This window comes from Herpailurus yagouaroundi, unplaced genomic scaffold (assembly GCF_014898765.1).
Source record: "Herpailurus yagouaroundi ecotype Mexico unplaced genomic scaffold, PumYag 140, whole genome shotgun sequence".
NCBI classification, from domain to species: Eukaryota; Metazoa; Chordata; class Mammalia; order Carnivora; family Felidae; genus Herpailurus; species Herpailurus yagouaroundi.
Window position 1 is genome coordinate 17,870,822 of NW_024412395.1, and position 22,647 is coordinate 17,893,468.

At 43.9% G+C, this 22,647-nt stretch overlaps 1 protein-coding gene across 4 annotated transcripts in view; it reads left to right on the forward strand.

Moving 5' to 3' along the window:
* Nucleotides 1-22,647, forward strand: part of MGAT5 (alpha-1,6-mannosylglycoprotein 6-beta-N-acetylglucosaminyltransferase) — a 338,680-nt gene that overhangs the window by 104,182 nt on the left and 211,851 nt on the right. For 3 of the 4 annotated variants that reach the window (XM_040474902.1, XM_040474901.1, XM_040474904.1), the window contains exon 3: nt 22,032-22,414. In XM_040474902.1, coding sequence (XP_040330836.1) covers nt 22,174-22,414 — 241 coding nt within the window. In that variant the 5' untranslated portion in view covers nt 22,032-22,173. The remainder of the gene's footprint in view (nt 1-22,031; nt 22,415-22,647) is intronic. The other variant, XM_040474903.1, reaches the window with a different exon arrangement.

Below are 22,647 nucleotides of genomic sequence, written 5' to 3' on the forward strand. Positions count from 1 at the left end.
GCTGGACCCATAAGTAGAAGGGGAGCACAGGGAAAGGGGTTTGGGCTTCTATGTCATGAAAAATCTTCCCAAATAGGTAAATAGGCAATAATTAATGCTTTAAAAAAATAAAAGCTTATTTATAAATAATTATTTCATGAGAACTTGTGAGAAGAGTGTCTCATGAACCTAGTTTTTCCCCGATGGTGTCATCTGATAAGCTCTAATACAATGTTAAAACCAGGAAGTTGACGTGGAGATCTTGCTGTTAAGTAGACTACAGACCTCAGTAATGCATTTTAACGCCTATTTCTCTTGCCAGGTTGGAATGTAGCACTTCCTGTTTCATGAACTATTGGATTATTTCTTGACTTCATTGGCAAACACTTTAGGAATAGCATGGACAAACTTGATTCTGGGAGTGGTGGTAGTGTGTGTAAGATTTTGACAGCTACTACTTGTTTATCCTTATAAAGTGGATTATATCCCACAGAGCTTGCCAAGAATAAATTTGAGCAGCGTAATTGTATCTGGTGACCTAAGGTCATAACTTTCTTACGTGAAAAGTCGAACTGCCACAACAGGTTTTGTGCTAGAAGAATAGTACAGACATTTATTCTTCTTGAATCTAAGATGCAGTTCTCTTAAAATTATGTCAGTGTGAGTTGTTTCCCAGGCATGTGTAAATCTTGTTTTGTTTTATCTTGTTTAGATTGTAAAACATAAAGGCACAGAGCTTATTTTATTGTTGTTTTTTTGGTCTTGTTTTGGTCATAATTCTAAAATACAGCATCCGCCAATGTATGGCTCCATACAGTGAATCATAAAGAGTAGTTTTGCTGCGAGAGATGGAATATTACTATGGGTTATAATGAATTCAGTGGAATGCATCTCAGACTTGTAGGTGCTAACCTAGGAGATGGTTTGAAGTAGCCATCTTTATTAATACTGGGAATTCGTTTTGGTGACTGAGTTCGGCTTGGCTTCCTTATCAAAACTGATGGACCAGATAGAAGCATCCTTTGTATCAGTTGTGGTGACATTTTGCTGACACTTGCCTGCATTTTTTGTGTTTCACACAGATGTGCTTGCATCTTCTGAGAAAGGGAAATAAAGAGCAATAGGAAAACCACTATCTGCTTCAGAATAAAACTGGGTCAGAGAAAGCAGATAGTAGGTTTTTAAATGAATTCTCCCATCTGAATCTCAGAAGCCTTTGGGGCTCCTTACAGGAGTCCTGAGACTTCTTCAGGAATACCCATCTGTTATCAAGGGCTAAGCAATGGACTAGACCCTTTGCAAAGTAGACAGGATCTCCATTTCTATAACTTTCCAAAGGAGAACAGGGCCAATTCATGCCAGTGCTGAGATTTGAATCTAGATCGAATTCTCAAATCTTTGTACCACTTCCGATTTCTTCCCTGTCCAAGCAAGATACTCTGCATTCAGTTCTGACCCTCTTGAGTAATTCTAACGCGGGCTTCTGAGAGGAACACAAAGGCAAACTTCTTTCATGGGTGAGAAGCTGCCTTCTGAGGTATATCTCTGAATGGAGAATTGGGAACACACTAGGTGCCATTTCCCTTGTAGGTGGGTAATGACCTCATTAGAGGAGAAGGAGACTTCATGGCCCAAGGAGACAAAGAGGCATCCAGCTTAGTTACTCATTTGATTCATTTCTCTGTTTCTCCTACTTCGTGTTAGTGAAGTAGGAGAATGCCTATATTTTCCAAGCACAACACCAGCAGGCATCTTTATTGACCAAGGGACTTCAAGGACTTTTCCCACCGTATATGGAGTCCATTTGCAGAAGGACATGAATCTCTTCATTCAAGGAGTATGAATCTTAACAGGGAGCAAACTGTGAAACCAACATGTATGTTCATATAAAGAATTATCAGATTATAGGGGATGGGCGGGCATGCACAAGGGACAGCAGTGTGGTTCTGTCTTTCATCTAGGGTGACCGACCATCTTACCCTGCCTGTGATGGGAGAGTTTCCCCTGGGGGGCATTTCCAGTGCCAACACTGGACAGGATTGGTCATCCTTAACTTCAGTCTTTGGTGGTCCTGGGCCTGTCACTTAGACTTTCTGAATACTGGGGCCTGCATCTCTTTTTCTCTAGATGACTTAGAATCAGTCATCTTTCCAGTTTCTTAGGATTGGCAGTTAGATGTGACTCATTCACAAAGTTGCACTGGGTAGAGCATGTGGACTAAAAGCTAGTGCTCTGTAGCCACTGACAGTGATGATCAGAAATCGTTTAAGAACAGTACTGTCTGCTGTTGAGAATGTTAAGAATGGTTAGACAAATAGGATAAAGTAACACACTTGTTATGATGTGGACTGAGCAGATGAGCAAAATTGTAAAACTCCCTTAAACTTTGGCCCACCTAGAATTCAAAGAAAAAAAATGAAAACAAACAAAAAAACTAAATTAGTGCTACCATTTATAAACAGATCTGACCCAAAACGCTGGGTTTCTGGATTCTCTGGAAAGTGTGGACAATCTGGTCACCCCAGACTATGTTCCCTTAAGTTATCCAGGGGCTGGAGCTGAGAGGTTGTTCCCTTTATAGGTGGGGCATGTGGTCTCTGGCTCATCCCAGGCCCCCCTCCTTCACCCCCCCCCCCCCTTAGACGCATTCCTCCTCTTTTCTCCCTGCTTAATTATCCATCTGGTAAGATGTATACTTTAAGTCAGTAATTCTCAACTCTAGCTGCACCTTAGAGTTTTGGGGTGCTTAACATTTATAATGGTTTCCTGACCTTCTCAGACCAATCGAATTGTAATCTGGAGGAGGGGGCTGGGCTGATAGGTACATTTTAAAAGTCTGTCCTGGTGATTTTGATGCCCAATAAGGATTGAGAAAGTGCCTTAGCTTGATCCAGTGCCTTAGCTTGACCCTGGGGTGTGGTTTTTGATGGGGAGAATGCTCTTGGAGGAAATGAGGAAGCAGTTTACCTGATCCCATTGATTTGGGGGCAGTCACAGTGTCAGTTAAATGTTAACTCACTGGGGAAAAAACTAGGAACTTTTAAAAAGTAAATATCCCAATAGCGTATTCACAGCACGTTTTGCTAAGGTATTAATAAATTCCCCCCAGCTGCTGCTGTACTGCTGTAGGCATTTAAATCATTATAGTAATGACCATGGTTTTTTGCATGGAGTGATTATAAAAGTATTTTTAATGGGCTTGTAAATCTAGTGGTTATGAGAGGCAAGTGACATGAATTTAGTGTATTTGAAACAAGGGATAAAATGGAGGGGGCACAGTTAAAATGAACTTTGGTGGTTTTCTGTTTGCATAATGGCTTCATTTGTCTATAATTCTCTCACTGTAGATCAATTTCTATAATCTGTTGCCCCCCGCCTCCTTCCACAATCATATTCTGGTCATCCTGAATTATTAAAATAGCTAGCATATAAAATTTTGTTCTTCTCATTTGATACTTAAAATGGTAGGGACTTAGCACCTATTTCTGCTGCTTGATTTTAAGGACAGACAAATGTTAAGTGGCTGGTTCAAAGCTCTGCCCCTTGTCCTGGAACTCTTTGCCTCATGGTTCCCTCCCTTTAGTCCAGGGTGGTTCCCCCCAGGTCTGTTACCTGCAGAGAATCCAGCTATCTCCAGTGCTGTGTACCTTTCCCTAAGCTTGTCACTTGCACTCAGTGACTTCAAGAACTTTGTTTTATTCACCTTTTATCTCCTGGTGTCTAACCTGGGGCCTGGCAGTAGCTGGAGTTCTGGAAATGATGGATAATGAAGAAAGAAACTCAGTTCAGTTCATGGGTCTCCATGAGACCCCCTGGGGCTTCTCTCCAGTCCCTGAATCTTTGAGACCCACTGGTAGTGAGCCCTGGCTAGAGGTCCCAGTTGGCAGCGTTCTGTGCTGCCCTGTGTGTGTTGGGGGGAGTGGGAGTTTTCTCCAAGGGCAGGGACTATCTCTTGAACCTTCAGTGTTTTCTCCATGATCTGTAGGACCCTGGAGAGCACACATCGAGCCCTTTCATAAATGTTTGTCTGATGGGGTCTCAGTTCTCTAGTTGGCCTCTCATTGCCCTTTTGTCCAGTGTTCTGGAAAATACTCTAAAATGCCACTCTGATGTCACTTTGATGAAATTGCAAAAGAAAAATAGATTGATTTCTCTTTCTAAACTGGTGACATGTGTTAGTAATCTCTCATTTTCCCCAGGATAGCTTCTGCAGTTGACGGGATGTGCCCTCTTGCTCTGTACCTGGCTGGCTAGTCCTAGGAGCATACCTGCTTTTGCTCACTGTTTAAATTTTACTTGTTCCTCCTCATCTCTTTAAAATTAAGTTCCCACCATGAGGTTCCATACTCAATTTGTTCTGGCTTCTTCTCTCTGTCATGGGAGCCAATCGCTTCTCGGCCTTTTGGCTAAGATCAAGTGTAGTGTCATGGGAGCCAAGACACCCTGTAGCAGAGATGCTTCCCTGACTGGGCTGGGGGTTAAGGGGAAATGAGGGGGTGTTTGTGGGATCACTTGGGAAGTTGTTTTCATTTAAAATCCCCAGAGAGAAGCCCAACCCAGATGAGAAAAACTGAATTTGGAGAGGAGGATAAGCGAGGCCTCTGCTCAGAGCTGTATTTTTTTTTTAAAAATTCCAGGTTTTGAAAAAAATTCCAGGTGATTGTTACATACCTTTCCGGTTCCTCATTTGAAAATATTTGGCATACAGGGTTTCCTTGAAGAAGCGGGGGCAAAAGCCCAATCCTCAGTGGAAAGCAGGTCATGTTGATGAGGTGTTTATTGTTATATGTCCAGTCACGTGATTTAATCCCTTTGGTTTTTTTTCAAGGTTGCTCCATGTATTTATTTCAAAAATTTGGATACCTTCTGGACATCAGGCTATCTGGCTAATGCATCCTAGAGCACTGGTCAAGAGGCTGGACAGCTAGAGTCTCTAACAGCTCTACCACTTGGTAGCTGGCTGACCCTGAATAAACTGAGTAGTCTGTGCCTCAGTTTCCCCCACTGTGAATGGGGGCTGTTGTACCACCTACCTCATAAGCTGAAAGGATATATAAAGGTGATAACTGCCAGCTTTTACAATAGTGATGATTAGGACAGCCCCACCTTCATGGAGTAGATCGTTTGGTCGCAGTCAGGGTTCAGAAGAGAAGCCGCATGATCAGCATATGTGACATACGGGGGGCTTTTGACCCCATCAATGCTTTTCCTGTCTTATCATACAGTCTTCTCTCCTTTCACACCCTGTCCCCCTCAGTGCCTTATTTATCTGTAGATGAAGAGCTCACTTATATGAATTTTTCTAGAAATCTTCCAGAACTCTGTATTTACATCCTGTTAATGAGTGATGTGGTGTCATTATTATGAAAATTGGCTTTGGTTGGAACCTACTTAGAGTGGTGCTCCCAGGCACTCCTGAGATCTCTCTTGCCCTTATGCTAACTGGCTCTCAATGACTGTCCTTTCCTGCAGCTACCTTTTGTGCTGTAGTCTTCATTAGGGAACCCTCCATACTTTGAAGATTCCTTATCTGTTACTACAGGAGTAGAACCAGAGGTTAGCAGTAGAAACTAAATGACCAGACTTGTTATGTCAGGGTCCTTGGTTTTATACAAACAACTTAGTAAATAGTCTAAGATTTCTTGAGGAGAGACTATTCTTTGTGATCTATCTTCTTCCTTTTTCCACTTTGAAGGTCAGCTGCTTAGCAACCTCAGTTCCATCTACACCCTTAATTTCCCTCTGCCATGTAACATAACAGGTTCTGGGGATGCGGGTGTGTACATTATTCTACCTACCACAGCTGTCTTGCTCTTCCTTGTTTAATTATGTGGTATCATGATATGTTCCAAAAAGGATAAACAAATAATACAGGAAGATAAAAATACATTTAAAATTTAGTCAGAAAAAAAAAATGAGGCCAGGAGAAAAGAAGGATGGGAAAATAAGAGTCAGGAATAAGGTTTAAATCCAAAATAGACACCAGTTTACCTTCTGGAAGGGGACTTTGATTTTGGCTCTGAGCTTTCCCTAGAGGCTCTCATGAAGAGGGAAGCAATGCCAGTTAGAGTGTACTGTGTGATGGAATAAAATCTGACCAGTTGTTCAGATGCCTGGATGGATATTCTTCCCATCAAGATGAAAGAGAACTTCCTTCTCTAGGTCCTCCTGGGTGCATGCAGTATAATCAGCAAAGCCTTTGCCAAGTTAAAAAAAGTTTTTAATGTTTATTTTTGAGAAAGAGAGTGTGAGTGGGAGAGGGGCAGAGAGAGAGGGAGACACAGAATCAGAACTGCTGAGCTGTCAGCACAGAGCCCGATGCAAGGCTCGAACCTATGAACCGTGAAATCATGACCTGAGCCAAAGTTGGACGTTTATCCAACTGAGCCACCCAGCCGCTCCAGCCTTTGCCAGGTTTATAGTGAAAACCTAGTGATTGGTTTTACCCCTCCCTGCTTTTGACTGCTTTCTATTTTAGGTCAAATATGCATTGCTTTGAAGACTTCTTTCGAGATCTGTGGTCAGCACCAGGGCAAATCCAGGAAGATTAGAAATCTCCAAAGCCAGTGGTTCCCATCTGGTAGTTCTCAGGCCCTGGGGATTCTTGAGGGTACCTTGCCTGAGCTTTCATTCCAAATGACAGTGATGTCTGTCTGTTGTACCTTTTGTTTGTTTGTTTGTTTGTTTTGAAGGCCATTAAATAAAACGTGTTTTTACATACACAATCTTGATCCCTTTTTAAGATGGGAGAGTTGGAAGACCCACCAGCATTTACCGAGAGCTGAGATCATGGTTAGTAGCTTTCAGAGGAGTATTCTGCACTAGGAGGCTGGGAGGTGTTTGAAATGATATGTTATAATAAAAAAAAAAATGTTTATTTATATCCCTAATGGACTGTTGGTTAAAGGCAGGATGCATTAGGAACCCTCAGGTCAAAGTATGAATTATTGAGCATTGAGCTGATAATTCTGCCGATTTTCCTCCGGATTATCTTCCCTCTCGCCAAACGTTGCATTCATCTGATCAGAATTCTTTTTTGGCATATCTTACAGTATTTCTTAAAAATCAATATTTAGAAAGAGAAAATATTATGACTGTGATAGTCATTTCATCTTTTAATTTATTAGGATTAAAGATTCATACACCTGCAATGTGTTATTTTGGAGAAATGCTTTCATATTTTTACTGGAAACCACCTGTCTTACCCTGATATTTAGAAACCAAACAGAAAAAAAATATAAAAATAAGCTTCTGGGGGTTTGAAGATGCCAGTTAATCACACCCTCCCTTCTGGGTTCTGAACTAGAGGAAATAGAAGAAGCCAGACAAAGATGAAAGTACAGTGCCAGGTACATTAGAGTAAAGCTGAGTTGGAAGATACGTCTAGGTTGCAAAACTTTCTGATCTGCCCGAGATGGAATCCACACTTGTGCCCAGGTGATGGCCTGGTAGCCAAGGGTGGGCTCTGCTGGGTGGGGAAGCCCTGTCCTTTTGACCCTTGGAGGCCAGAAGAGAGTGAGAGTGCCCCTCCCCCCCCACCAGGGCAGGAAACCGAGCAGCACCCCCTGCCACTCCAGCTTAGATGCTGTCCTTCCTCCCCTCCCCAGGGGCCTATGAATGTGCTGATGTAGGAGCAGGAATAGTCCCCTTTGTGGTTTCTTCTGCAAAATGGAGTGCACATTCTGCAGGAAGACATGTCCAGAGGAAGTGAAGAGTCCTTCCTTTATAAACCATTTGGTTTGTTTTTAAACTCAGATGTAAGAAATCCAAACATCGGGCAGTCTTGTTTTGATGCTTGTCTTGTTTTGATGCTGGGGCTATTAATTAGATTCCTATCTAGTTTTGAATATACATTGGTTCCCACACCAAATGCATACTAATAAGATATACTTTTGGGGCTCCTGGGTGGCTCAGTCTGTTAAGTGTCTGACTTTGGCTCAGGTCATGATCTCACGGTTCATGAGTTTGAGCCCCATGTCTGACTTTGTGCTGACAGCTCAGAGCCTGGAGCCTGCTTCGGATTCTGTGTCTCCCTCTCACTCTGTCCCTTCCCCACTGTCACTCTGACTCTGTCTCTCTCTCAAAAATAAACATTAAAAAAAAAAAAAAAAGACATAATTCTGGGGGTGCCTGGGTGGCTCAGTCAGTTAAGCATCTGACTTCAGCTCAGGTCATTATCTCATGGCTCATGAGTTCAAGCCCCGCATCGGGCTCCGTACTGACACACCCGAGCCTGGAACCTGGAGCCTGTGTCAGATTCTGTGTCTCCCCCTCTCTCTGCCCCTCCCCTGCTTGCACTCCATCTCTCAAAAATAAGCATTTTTTAAAAATTTAAAAAAAAAGATATATTCCTGGAATTGATTTTATAGACAAATCATACTTTTTTCTTAGAGAATTAAGTGCTGTGTGTTACAGACTAAATGGGCAAAAGGTGATTTGTCATTAATCATTTTGAACATTAACAAAGATGATATCAAGATGACTGAACTTCATAAACCTCACTGTCTTGTTTTAAAAATGAAATGTGATTTTATTTTAATGTTCCATCTTGGCCATATATATGTAAAAATTAAGACATGACTAAAAAGTTCTAAGGGGTGTGTGTGTATGTGTGTGAGGCGGGGGGAGGGAGAGAGAATGTTAAAGGAGATCATTGTCACAAAAAGTTGAGCTAAGTCGATCTGGAACAGTGGATGGATTGTGTATCCCTTAAGTCATCCTTCAGATACAGTTTCTTTCAACAAAGCTTTGCAAGGCTTTCAGTGGTTCTAAAGTCATTTATGTGCCCTGGAAAATATCAGATATAGAGGCATTTCCAGAAACTCAATATTGGTTGAGATCGTCTATGCCAAATTAAGGCAGCTTATGAATATGGTTACCTTATTTGAAGGCTATTCACTTTGAATTCAGTTGGGAAAGTACTAGTGACTGGTAAGTGGGTGTTCTAAAGTGAGCCCATCAGCAATTATAAAACAACAACTCAGCCCCAGTGATGTTGAGCTTTGAGCAGAGCAAGGTATATGTTGAGAGGCTACCTGGGGTGACTCTCTGTATGGAATTATTTGCTATAACAGAGTTAAAAGTTGGAAGACATGTATATAAGCTGTATTTGATTTTAGCATAGTGGGTCAACACCCCACGGTCAGAAAGCATGACCAATTGTCTTACATGTCCTTGTAGTTCACAGTGATAAAACCATGCCCTCTGTATTTATAAGTCTCACTTCAGCTGGATGTTTTTTACAGTAATAAGAGTGTAAGACAGCTAGTCTTAGTGACATGACTCCAGCTTATTCAAAAGTAATATCAAATCACTGAGTTCTGTGTACATTACAAAAAAGGGAAATTGCACCATATTCATCATCCCCTCCTGAAAACTAGTGTCTGATTTGCCCCCATTCGTACTATACCAGATGAGAGAGCAATGCATGTCAGACTTTAATGTGCATCTTGTTGTAAATACCATTTCTGATTCATTCAGTCTGAAGTTGGGTCTCAGATTTTGCATTTCTTTTTTCTTTTTCTTTTGAGAGAGAATGCAAGAGCCAGGGGAGAAGGGCAGAGGGAGAGAGAAAGAGAATCTTAAGTGACCCTAGGGTCGTGACATGAGCCAAAATCAGGAGTCTGATGCTCAACCAACTGAGCCATCCAGGTGCCCCAGATTTTGCATTTCTAACTATAGTCCTCTCAATGCTGCTGGTCCACAGACCAGATTTTGAGTAGTAAGGTTAATAGAAGTGCTGGTAACTATAAACATTGGTAGACATTGAAGGTGTTAGAATAGCCTCAAATAACTTCTCATCTTTGGAGCCAGATGCCAAGGAGAGGTTGATAAAAGCCCTAACAGTCCAGTTTTATTCTCAGTAAGTCCTTCCACAGTCTGGTGGTGATCTAACAGGGCTCTGTAGTGGACTATCTCTTCCTGAAAGGTTGCCTCCTTGGACAGGGTTCCTTGTTCATTGGCCTGGTAAGAGCAGCTTGCAGTTCTTTAAGGAGAAAATCAGTGTACCTTGCAGAGGATTGTATAGTAAGCCAGTGGATCTACATTTGGGAGCAGAGAGTTTATCACAAGATAAACTCTTTTGAAATGTTCAGATAAGGTCACATTTTGGGTCCCACTGGATAGGAACCACAGAGTTGATAAAAGGAGCATCTTTCCAAGGATGTCATAGTTCTCATGTCTGGCCTGGTATTAACATCATTAAAGAAGCTTTAAAATAAGAATACCCCTGCTTGGGCCACACCTCAGACAAAGTAAATCAGAATCTTTTGGTGTGAGACCTGGACATCTATGTTTTTTAAAAAAAGAGCCCAGGTGATTACAGATGGCATCAAAGTTGAGAGAGTCCCAGGTTTAGGCAGTCTGTAACTTGGAGAGCAGGAAACTCTACTGAGATGCTTCATTCTAGCTTGAGTTAATTTATCATTTTGTATAATCTGAGGGTTTATAACCAGGTCACAGTCAGGTTGACCCAAGATACTTAGTTTTTTAGGAGAGTTAACTTAAATTTAATAATTGGGGGACAAGTCAGCTTATCAATTAGCACCTGATGATTGAATTTTTCCCTAAGAGAATCCAGTTTTGGGGGCACCTGAGTGGCTCAGTTGGTGAAGCATCTGACTTTTGATTTTGGTTCAGGTCATGATCTCACGGTTCATGAGTTTGAGCCTTGAGTGGGGCTCTAAGCTGACAGCACGGAGCCTGCTTGGGATATTCTCATTCTCATTCATTCTCTCTCTCTCTCTCTCTCTCTCTCTCCCCCTCTCCTGCTCTCTCTCTCTGCCTCTCCCTCACTCTCTCTCTCTCTCTCTCAAAATGAATAAATGAACTTAAAAAAAACTCCAGTCCTGAAGCATTTATAACTTGGATCGGCCAAAGCTTAGGGGTCTGCGCTCCATGTGGATTTACTGTAGCCCCATTTTAGAAGTGATGAGAAGTTCATTATAAGTTTTAAATTGGATAAGACTCTGGCCACGTCACATTGTGTGTGTTTGCACATATGCATGTGTTTGCACCTTCTCGCTTACCAGCTAGTTTAAAAAACAAACAATTTAACTTGGTTGTTTTTTATCAAATCAAGTGCTTGGAAGGCCATCCCATTTCTGCAGACAGTGCAGCTGAAACACTCATGGGATAGGCCAGCACCCAGCCTATGTCCACCAGCTGGAGAAGGAGGGGTCTTACGGGTGGGGTGATTGGTTTCTAGGGTTCAGGGAGCACTTAAAGAATAATGAGCTGCTATCTCGAAGGCATTGCCCCCTTTTTGGAAATGATTTTGATGGTATTTTTGACTTTTTAAAATTAGTGATGCCATTTGGGGCCTGTTGTTTTCACGGGTGCTTTCTAGATACAGGAAGTTGCCAGAGTCTGATCCTCAGAGAAAAAAGTGTATTGTATACTTACCAGAAAATTATTTTGTAGCTTTTCTGTCCTTTGGCTTTCAGTGAAAGTGAATCTTTTGAGCATTTTAACATTGAGGAGACCTACCTAACAAATTTACACACTGTGATCTTTTCACAGACCATTCCGTTCTTTCTCCTTAGTCATCAACCTGTGATAATGTGAGTTCCTGGTTTCTTGGGCTAGAAGCCAGGTGACAGTCCTGCTGGATTTTTAAAAACTGATGCAGCTAGTTTTTGCCTTCTCCAAGACTTCTTCCCTGTGTCTGTTGGTTTATAGATTAGGGTCTTTGTGGGGTAGAGCCCCAGTGCCATATACTAATTAGTAAATGGTGGCACAGCCAGCCTTGGAATGAGCTTCTCATCTGGCACCAAGATAGTTTTGGCAGTAAAGGATGTGAAAGAGAGACTCCTCTGTCTGTCAGGCAGCTAGGGGCAGCATCAGAAATCAGCCCTCCTCCCTATGGCCTTCAACCTTAGCACAGGGTCTGTGCCTGCTCATCTTCAGGGCTGGTGATTGATTCCTGAATTTACCTTGGTTTGCTTCTCCTCACCTTGCAACCTCGTCCTTGGGGCTGACCTTTTTGGAGTCTCTTCCTGCTGAGTGGGTAAGGTCCTCCTAATTGGTTAAGACAGTAGTTCTTAACCAGGATGCTTTTTTCCTTTAGGGAACGTTTGGCCGTGTCAGGAGGCATTTTTGATGGTCACAGTTGGGAGTGGAGGGTTCTAATGTCGTCTAGTGGCGGAAGTTCAGAGATGGTGCTACACATCCTACAGTACGCAGGACAGTGCCCCATGACAAAGAATTATCTAGCCCCAAATGTCAGTTATGCCAAGGATTGAGAAGCCCCTGGATTAAAGGAACTTACTATATTTTTCAAAAAGCTGTGCTTTTTGCTTTGTTTTAATAGATGTTTTCTGAATTCTTGGAGTTGCTGTGGTTTCACTTTTTTTGGATGGGAAATTCTGTGAACTGTGAATAACCTATGGGCGTGGTGAGTGAAACTCACAGAACATGTGACGATCTTATCTGATCCACCAGCGACAGCTTCATTCTTACTCCTTTGTCCACCTTCCACTTTGTCCACCTGTCCAGTAGTGTGCACACCCAGAGGCTAAGCCAGAATGAGATCAAGTGTTGGTTTCCAACTGTTTGCCTTCCCTACCACGCCCTCTGGTGGAGATGGCCCTTTGTGAAATGGCCAGAGGACGGTTGGGAGTGAGAATGAGGGCGGGGTTAGAATAGGGCCGGCAGGAAGGAGGGCCTGTTCTAGATGCAAAGTCATTAACGTTATTACTGTATTCGAAAATTAAGTTTGCTATTGATGCTGGATATGGAGCCCTGAACTGCATTCGGGAGGCAATGTAAGTGCAAGGCAAAATACCTACTTCAGATGGGTGGGGTTGGAGGTTTCTCTTTCCCCACCCACTGAGAATGCAGGTGCAGCATAAGAAATGAAAACACTGGGCACAGGACTGTCTTGGTTTGATTGCTTCACATGTAAAAGGGACTGGGCCATTTAAAACCCAGACATAAGAGAAGAACAACACTGAAACCCAGACATGAAAAAAGCTTCCCCAAGTATCCTAAAGGTGTGTTGTTTTAATGGGTGTCTTTCAGTTAGTGACTCAAAATAGGACTTATTTAACCAGGTCTAAAGGGAGCAGGCTGTTTTCACTGAGAATGTGTTTTTCCTGTTTATAAAGAAAAGTACTAGAATGGGTCAGAGGGCCAAGTCCTGAAAGTGGAAAGGAAGGGCTCCTGTTCACACCTGTTGGAGCCAGCACTGCAGTTAGTTCCTGGGATCCTTTGCTCCCCAGGATGGGAGGTGAGCTCAGTGGTCCTCACAACTGTCAAGGATTCCCACTTGAGATTTGGGGCTCTTGCTGGGGGGGGGCCCTACAACTGGTTTCAAGATGGTGGTACTGGGCCTATGTGTCAGGGCCCTCCAGGTTAGTGAATAACCTCAGAGCCACTCCCCAGGACTTTGGACTTACTTTGGAGGGAAAACGTGCCTTCTGTTTCCTTCTGTTCTCCTCAGCCTCTACGTTTAATGGCACGAGGCCACCCTATTTAGAGCAAGAATCTCCCCCCAGACCGTCTCTATTCCCTATACTAGTAATGCCGTTAATGTGTATTTTTCTTCCTATCTGTTGATTCTTCCAACCCCTTGAGGTTGGTGGGACATGGCATTAGACTTAGAGTTCCTGCATATCACTGGAGTGTGATTTCTGATTTGTGTTTCATATTGGTAAGTCTCTTCCATTTTGAGTTTCTGCAGGCAGCTGGTTAGATGTGGCTAGGTATGCTGGAGACCACATCGCGTTAGGAAGCAGGACCTGGCTTGATTCTGACTCTAACTGGAAGACATAACGTTTTCTGGTCCTCAGTGTCCTCTTTTGTAAGTTGAGGGTCTGTACCTAGTTACTGTTTTCCTAAGAAAGACCTAACATAGTGTCCCAGTCTGTCTGAAGGTATTTTACATATTTTAATTCATCATATTTCCTTTAAAAGTCGATTAGGCCAGTGAGTTGCTCTGGGGAGTGCAGTGGGTTGTTTGGTAAGATGGTGTATGGTCTTTACAAGGTTAGGACCCACTTGATTTCTGTATCACATTTTGGTTGCAGACTTGTGGAAACACAGATTCATCTTGATGGCAAATGGTAATGATGCCTGTTATTTTTTAAAAGTAGTTTCCCAGAAGCACCTGGGTGGCTCAGTCAGTTAAGCACCTGACTCTTGATTTGAGCTCAGGTCATGATCTCATGGTTCATGGGATCAAGCCTGCATCGGGCTCTGTGCTGACAGCATGGAGCCTGCTTGGGATTCTTTCTCTCTCCCTCTCTGGGGAGTCAGACAAAGAAGTCTCTGAAACTTAAAATTTATGACTGACCCACATCTAGCATTTAATTAGGGTATCAAACAGTTCTTTGTCATATAGTTTTATATGAATCGATATGTAGTCTTGAATTTTATAGAACAAATAAGCAAACAAAACCACTGCCAAGCCTTAACATTCTGACCAAATAACATAGAAATTCAAAGTTCAAACTCCACATGTACAAAGATAGCTAAGGAAGTTTTGTGTAAAAATTTTCCTAACAGATTTTTTTAAAGAACATATTTTAGGGGTGCCTGGGTGACTCAGTCGGTTAAGCATCCAACTCTTGGTTCCTGCTCAAGTCATGATCTCACGGTGTCATGAGTTTGAGCCCCATGTCAGGCTTTGCACTGGCAGCATGGAACCTGCTTGGGATTCTCTCTCTCTACTCTCTGTCTGCCCTTACCCTACTCGTGCTGTCTCTGTCTCTCTGAAATAAATAAATTAATTAATTAAAAAAAAAACACATTTTAGTTTTTTTATTTTTTATGTTTTTATTTTTGAGAGAGAGAGACCGTGAGCAGGGGAGGGGCACAAAGAGAGAGAGAGAGAGAGATAGAGAGGGAGCCACAGAATCCAAAGCAGGTTCCAGGCTCTGAGCTGTCAAGACAGAGCCTGACACAGGGCTCAAACTCGTGAACTGCAAGGTCCTGACCTCAGCCAAAGTTGGATGCCTAATTGACTGAGACACCCAGGCGCCCCCAAACGAACATACTTTAAATGAAGAAAACCAAAATTCAAATGAAAACATTTCTGGAGCCTCAGAGATGGAAACCTCTCTGGGAACCCTGAAGTCCTTTAAGCCACAGTTTGAAAACCAGTAACTAGGATCCTTTACCCCCTACTCATCCAGCTCTGACAGTGTTCTGTGCTTCTGTGACTTTCTGCCTTTCATACATGTAGAAACTGAGACGGACTCATCTAGGATAACATGGCGCCAGTGAGTGGAGCAAGCTGTAGACCCAAGGTTTCCAGGCCTGGGAGCGCGTATTCTTTTGGCTCCTCCTCACCACCCCTTCTGGCATCTTTCTGTGATCATACCGTCTTGGATAACCGGTTATGAAACAAGCACCCGCCCCCCCCCCTCCTTTTTCCCCTTCACATCTCTTGTCTTAGATACCTTTTTGTTCCCACAGTCGTTGTCCCTTCTGGAATTTTTTTTCTAGAGGTTTGTGTTTTTTTGTTTTGTTTTTTTTTTTTCTTTCTCTTTTATTACCTATCTGCCACCATATCCTCTGTAGTTTAACCCCATCTAATCAGGGCACAGTCATTTCCCACTGCGATGTGACAAGACCTTGGGGTAAAAACTTCTGACAGGTAAGGTACAAATATAGACTCAGAGTGCCCGGGTTGTTTGTGGTTCGCACCAGAAGGAGGTCTTGCAGGTCATTGCTCACTTGTGTTTCTTCATCTCATTTCCACCATCCTGCCCTTTCATCTAGCAGACACTTAATGACCATCCACTGTGTGCAAGATACCACTATTCCTTGCGTTTCCTGTCTTTAGGGTGCCTATACACCCTGTAGCAGAGATGTAAGAAAGGATTATCCTATAGAGTAGTAGGTAAGAAGCCCCTCAGAAGAAGCACAGACTGCTCTGAGTGTCCCAGGGAGGATAAGCTCTCTTCAGTTTAGGGAGTCATGGGAGGCTTTATGCAGAAGGTGGGGTTCAGTTGTGAGATATGGGCAGGATTCCCCAAGGTGACATGGATGAGCATGGTTGACTTAGGATTTCTTGAATGTTACTGCACAATAGGAAGGAAGATAGGAAGTAGTTAAAGTGGTACGTGGTGCGTGGCTAGGACAGAAGAGGGATGTGGATGACTTGGTTTGAGCACACCTGGCCCATGTGAATGTTGGACCAGCCAGCTGTGAAGGGATTGTCCTGTGGGGCCGTAGGAAAAGATGAAATCTCTGTGGTTGGGGTTGGCATTGCTCCTGAAGGGACAGGCAATCCCAGCCTCCTTCATCTTCTAAAGAGAATGCTCCTGATGTAAGAAATGGGCCCCCCAAGGATATTGGATGGGTTCCTGAAGGAACCCTCAGTCTCCATTGGAGCTGGACTGTTGTTCTCTGTGTTCGCACGTGGTTTGAGAAATTGGCATCTGGCAGGCAAAGCAGGCCTTGCCTTGTAGGGCAGCGTGTGAGGTTGATTGGGAGCTTGTAAGAGCAGCCATGTCTGGTGAGCTGGTGGCAGATTTCTCCATGTAATTTCCTTCTCTTAGTAGGCCTGTGGTCAGCCCTTAGTAATGGTACCACTGGCCTTGACTGGGCTGTGGGGAATGGGGAGGCGGGGAGAGGTGGGTCCTTGCTGGGTCTGCAGTGGCCCATGCCACTGCCTTTCATTTGCCTTTCTCCTAAGTACAGCTCCTCTTCGTGCCCCCCCAACTTTGGAGGTGAGTTTGCTTTTTACAGTAACAGCTTTATTGAGATATGATTTATATATCCTAAAATTCTCTCATTAAAAGTCTATAATGCAGTGTTATGAATACATGCACAGGATTGTGCAACCATCACAATTAAGTTTGGAACGTTTTCATTATCCCCCAGATAAACCCTTGGTTGTCACCTTCCAATTCCTCCATTTTTGCAAGCCCTGAACAATGACTGCTATATTTCCTGGGTCTGTATATTTGCATCCTCTAGACATGTTATAAAAGTAGAATGATACAATATGTAGTTTTGTGTGTGTGTGACTGCTTTTTATCACTTTGCATAGTGTTTTCAGGAATCATCCATGTTGTAGCACATATTGCAACCTAACTTATTCTTACTGATTTAGTAGTATTCCATTATATGTATTTTTCTCATCTATTTGTTGGTTGAGGGACTTTTGAGTTTTGGGGGGTTTTCTGGTCTATTATGAACAAGGTTGTTGTGAATGTTTGTGTACAAGTTTTTATGTATGGGCATATACTTTAATTTCTTCAGGGAGAATTTTAGGAGCGCAGTTATCTGGGTCACATGGTAATTCTGTGGTTAACCCTTTGAGGAAGTGCCAGAATATTTTCCACACCAGCTACACGGTTGTACATTCCCACTCATAATATATAAAGGTTCCGATTTCTGTACACCTTCACCAGTACTCGTTCTTGTCTATCTTTTTGGATTATAGCCATTCTAGTGGGTATGAATTGGTATCTCATTGTGGTTTTAATTTACATTTCCCTAATGGCTAATGATTTTTCTCATCTTTTCATATGCTTTTACTTTTTAAATGAAGAGAACTGACATATTTCCTTGCCAAAGATCTTTGATCAGTTTTGGAAAGGTGGAAGCCAGATTTTATTGTGTGGAGGAGTGAATGGGAAGGAAGGAAATGAACGCTGCTATTTTTGAAGCACAGGAATGGAAGAAATGGGTCTTAGGGCATTGAGTGGCAGTGATGGACCTAGAAGCTTAGCTCATTGCAAACACACTTGGTGCAGACTTCTTCATGGAGTCGTGACCTTGGGCTGGCATTACTCAGGTTGGCAACAAGGGCTTCTGAGATAGACTGTCTGCCCTTTTAGTGTCTATTGGCTCCATTTTGCCAGAGGATTCTACCTACATTAGAAAGTCTGGAGACAGGCAGATTCTCTGCTGGATTGACTGCTTTTCGATCACTATTCTGTAGCCTCTTGATGAATTTTGTGGCCATTACTGATGGTGATCATTAAGTCCTTTCATGGCTCCAGCACCTTCTGGTGAGGATTTGCTGTCCTATTGTCTTCCCTTTACTGTGGAAGTTAGGGGTGTCTTCCAGATAATGATTTGGAAGAGGTTTTTAAAATTCTATGTTGGTAGGAATTGTACAGATGAGTTCTAATCCACTTCTCTGCATGTGCTGTTGCTGTGCTAGAATAGGTGCTGTTATTTCACACTGTAGATTCCACTGGAGAAGAGACTATTCTGACAGCTCTGTGGTTACTTGAAATCTGGGCCCTCAATAATCAGAGCTATTCTCTGAGTTTGGGATTGGGGATTTTCACTCCCAATTTGTATGTCTCTGAGCTGGTGTCATTTAACCTTGGCTGGCTTTCTCGACCACCTTTTTTGCCCTGCAAATGTGCCACCTGGGCAGTTGTGACTCTTCCCAAGGTCAAGGCAGAGAAGCACGCCACCTTCTACTGGGGGCCCTTGTTCAGTTTTTGGACCTGGCCTTGCCCTTGCTTCCACTTTGCAGCCTTTAGCAGCTTCTTCAGGGGATTCACTGATGAAGTGGAGTGGAGTTGCGTGTCTAAAAGTTAACAGGTAATTCTTTCATACATTAGGGGTTCCCCCTTAAAATAGTAAAGAAGATTGCCAGATGACTGTCATTTTAGTATAGCATCTAGTGTACTTGCCCTAGGAAAATCCCTTCAGCCCTGGGGTACAGTTGACTCACTGCTGTGAGTTATCAAACAGGAAGTGCAGTCACTTCCTAAGGACCCAGGGGCAGCCCCCAGTTCGAGTGGTGGCTTTAAAACAGAAGCCCCATGAGGCTGAGATCTCTCTTGTGTTGCTTGTTCAGTCCCTGGGGACCGGTGGCAGGAAGTGCTCAGGATCCACCATAGAAGGAGTGGAGGAAAGAAAAGGCAGGTGCTGCTCACCTTTATTTAGAAGGGCTGAATAGGGGCGTCTGGGTGGCTCAGCCAGTTAGGCGTCCGACCCTTGGTTTCGACTCAGGTGGTGATCTCACAGTTGGTGAGTTTGAGCCTCATGTCGGGCTAACAGTGCAGAGCCTGCTTGGAACTCTCTCTTTCCCTCTTTCTCTTCCCCTTCTCTACTCACGCTTACTTGCTCACTCTCTCAAAATAAATATATTTAAAAAAAAAAAAAAAAAAAAAAGAAAGAAAAGGAAGGGCTAAATAAAGTGCCAGAGTGCCTGGAGGACAAGTTCGCTGGGCAGCAGGTGGTGTATTGTGCCCCTGGGGCTGGTGTCTTTCTCTGAGAATGCACATGGAGGGAGGGTCCCTTAGAGGATGTCATGGGATCCCACTCAGGTGAAACTGGCAAATAATCTATATAGACAAGTGTTTATTTTACTTTTTATTTAAGAGAGAGACTACACACATGGAGGGGTAGAGAGAATCTTAAGCAGACTCCACAGTCAGCACAGAGCCCAATGCGGAGCTCAGTCTCATGACCCTGAGATCATGACCTGAGTCATGATCTAAGAGTCAGATGCTTCTTCGGGCTCTGTGCTGACAGCTCAGAGCCTGGAGCCTGCTTCAGATTCTGTGTCTTCCCCTCTCTCTCTGTCCCTCCCCTGCTCATGCTCTGTGTCTTTCTCTCTCTCTCAAAAATAAATAAACATTAAAAAATTTAAAAAAAGAGATGCTTAACTAAGCCACCCAAGCGCCCTAACAGACAAGTGTTTAAACTGAAGACTAGCAAGGGACCTTATGGGCTGTCTGAAGGGCTGTCTGAAGCCATTGTGACCAGAGTTGGGGCTTGGGGAACAGACCAGGTTTGGATTTATCAGTGTGATCTGCAGAGGGCCAGCCAGGTAGGGAGAGCAGCTTGAGTGAATACGGGGAGACCTTGGAGAAGGAGTTATGGTGTGGGGTTGTGGTGATAACTGACCAGCAGGTGCAGGGGGTGTGCCTGGGATGGAAGAATTGAAGTGTTACAGTATTGCAAAAGGGAGTTTGAGCCACACTGTATAGACAGTGCAGTGGTATAGCATAGAGGTGACATCCATCTGCCTGGGTCAGAGGCTCTCAGACTTGAGTAGGCATCAAAGTCGCCTGGGAGACTTGTTGAAGCACTGATTGCTGCCTGCCCCTCACCCACCCTCCAGAGTTGCTGATTAAGTAGGTCTGCGTTGGGGCCTGGGCATTTGCATTTCTCACTGGTGCTTCTGCTGTGGAGTTAGGGACCATGCTTTGCAGAGCCAGTTGCCTAGAATTCAGAGGGTGGTAATCTTGCTCTGTTAAGGGCCAGTAGTAAGTGTTTTAGGCTTCTGAGCTACATAGGATTTCTGTCACATTTTCTTTGTTGCTTTTTACAACCCTTTAAGCATGTGTACAAACAGATGTTGGCCACAGATAAACAGGCTGGTGGGGAAAGAGGGGTGGCATAGGGGAGACAGGGCATGGTGGGACAGGCTGTACTATCCTAGGCTGTCCCTAGCTTATCCTTCTGCCTCATAGCTGGTGACCTTTGGCAAGTCCATCTCTCTGTGCCTTTGTTTCTTCATCTCTAAAACAGATGATATTAGTAATTTTTACCATGTAGGACTCTTCTAACAATTTAGTGAACTAAGGCACAAAAAGCATTTATCCCACTCCCTGGGACATACCTAGAATTTATTTATCAGTTGCTGTTGGCAGTGATACTACAAGCTACTAATGGCTGTTCGCAGGTGAGGAAACAGTGAAAAGGAAGACCCACACAGATCTACCGTATTATAGATCCTGAAAGCCAAATGCTCCAAGAGCTCACCATCATTTCTTCTTAGATGGCCTACAAAGAAGAATGCTTTGAACTAAAACATAATGCACACTCTGAATACATCCTGGGTTAGTACCCCATAGGAGGTCACTGCTCAGCTTTTCCCTTGGCACACTTAGAAAATGGTTCCATTTGTTTTTTTTATTTTTGTTTTTTAAATTTTTTTTTTCAACGTTTATTTATTTTTGGGACAGAGAGAGACAGACAGAGCATGAACGGGGGAGGGGCAGAGAGAGAAGGAGACACAGAATCGGAAACAGGCTCCAGGCTCTGAGCCATCAGGCCAGAGCCCGACGCGGGGCTCGAACTCACGGACCGCGAGATCGTGACCTGGCTGAAGTCGGACGCTCAACCGACTGCGCCACCCAGGCGCCCTGAAAATGGTTCCATTTGTAAGCTGGCTGGTCCTTGGGCCCAAGACTCTGATTGAGGGGTTGGAGAGTTTGGCCTACTTATAACCCATTTACAACCTCTACTTGAGCCTCATTTTTTTAGGAAGACTGATTTAAGACCTTGGCCCGAATAGGGCACCAAATAGGATCTGCCTGATCAGGATCGAAACTGTGCCTTTGTACCTCACATTTTGCTGCATGGTGTGAGTGAAAGTGAGAGTTACAGGAAAGGAGTCTTAATCACGTGCTCCATATTTTCTGAGTTGAAGTATGCAAATGAGTGCCGAGGTGCCTCTTTCACTCATGGTAGCTAAAACAGGAAGATCACCGGGCACCCTGGCATAGCTTCTCTGCGCTGGTGCCCAGGGAGAGGCCACCTGGTGGTTCCTGAGAGATCCAACTCCTCTCTCTCTGGACACTGCTAATGAGAGCTGGGCACACTTATGTAATACGGGGACTTTCTCCCCTTTCCTGGTCTAGCCCCCTGAGGAGGCACCCACTTTCTTGCTCACCTCTCCAGCAGCATGCTCAAATCTTTGCCAGAGCACATACTAATGACTTTGTAAGCTCAATTTACAGATGCACACGACTACCCCATGTTGATAGGGCTCTGCCCTCCACTTGGGTTTTTGCTGACATTCAGTAGAATACCCTTCCATCTCCTCCCCACCTTGTAAAACAGGCTTCCTGTTTTTGAACTTGGTCCAGACTGGAACAGCCCTGCTACACCTGTTAACATAGTCAGACACACATTTCCTCCTCTGTATTTGTGCAGCTTTTGTCGCCTAGCCAGATTTCCCCTCTCAGCTTACAGATCTGGAATCATAACATAAGATATTGAACCAGCAAATGAAGAAAAAAGGAAGTTTGCATTTTGGAGCCAATTGAGTGAAAACGTGGCTTCTGGTTTGTTTCACTGTGTTTGGCCACGACCACTCTACTAACTTTCCCCCTTCTTCACAGCAGAATGGAAATGAGGAAAGGAAATCAGCTGACGCAGGAGCCGGAGTGAGACCGACGTGCCCACAAACCCAGCCTGCACCATGAACTTGTGTCTCCCTTCTGCGCTTTAAGAGCCAAGGGCAGGTGAAGTTGCTGGAGAGCAATGGCTTTCTTTACTCCGTGGAAGTTGTCCTCTCAGAAGCTGGGCTTTTTCCTTGTGACTTTTGGCTTTATCTGGGGTATGATGCTCCTGCATTTTACCATCCAGCAGCGAACTCAGCCTGAGAGCAGCTCCATGCTGCGTGAGCAGATCTTGGACCTCAGCAAGAGGTACATCAAGGCGCTGGCAGAAGAAAACCGGAATGTGGTGGATGGGCCATACGCCGGTGTCATGACAGCTTACGGTAAGCGCGGTGCTTCTGGGGCTTCTCGATGGGATGTGGCTTTGCCTCAAAGTGACTCCAGAGGCTTGCAGCCTTGGTTTTTATCGTGGATTGAGTGCCTCCCTTGCCACTGCCTTCGTGGCAGGGAGTTGCACACAGAGGGACACTTTTAGAAAGTTAAAGCCATGTCCTTGGGGAGACTGAGTTCTTGTGCACACTGACACTCAGTCCTAGGACCAGTGGGGGCAGAGCAG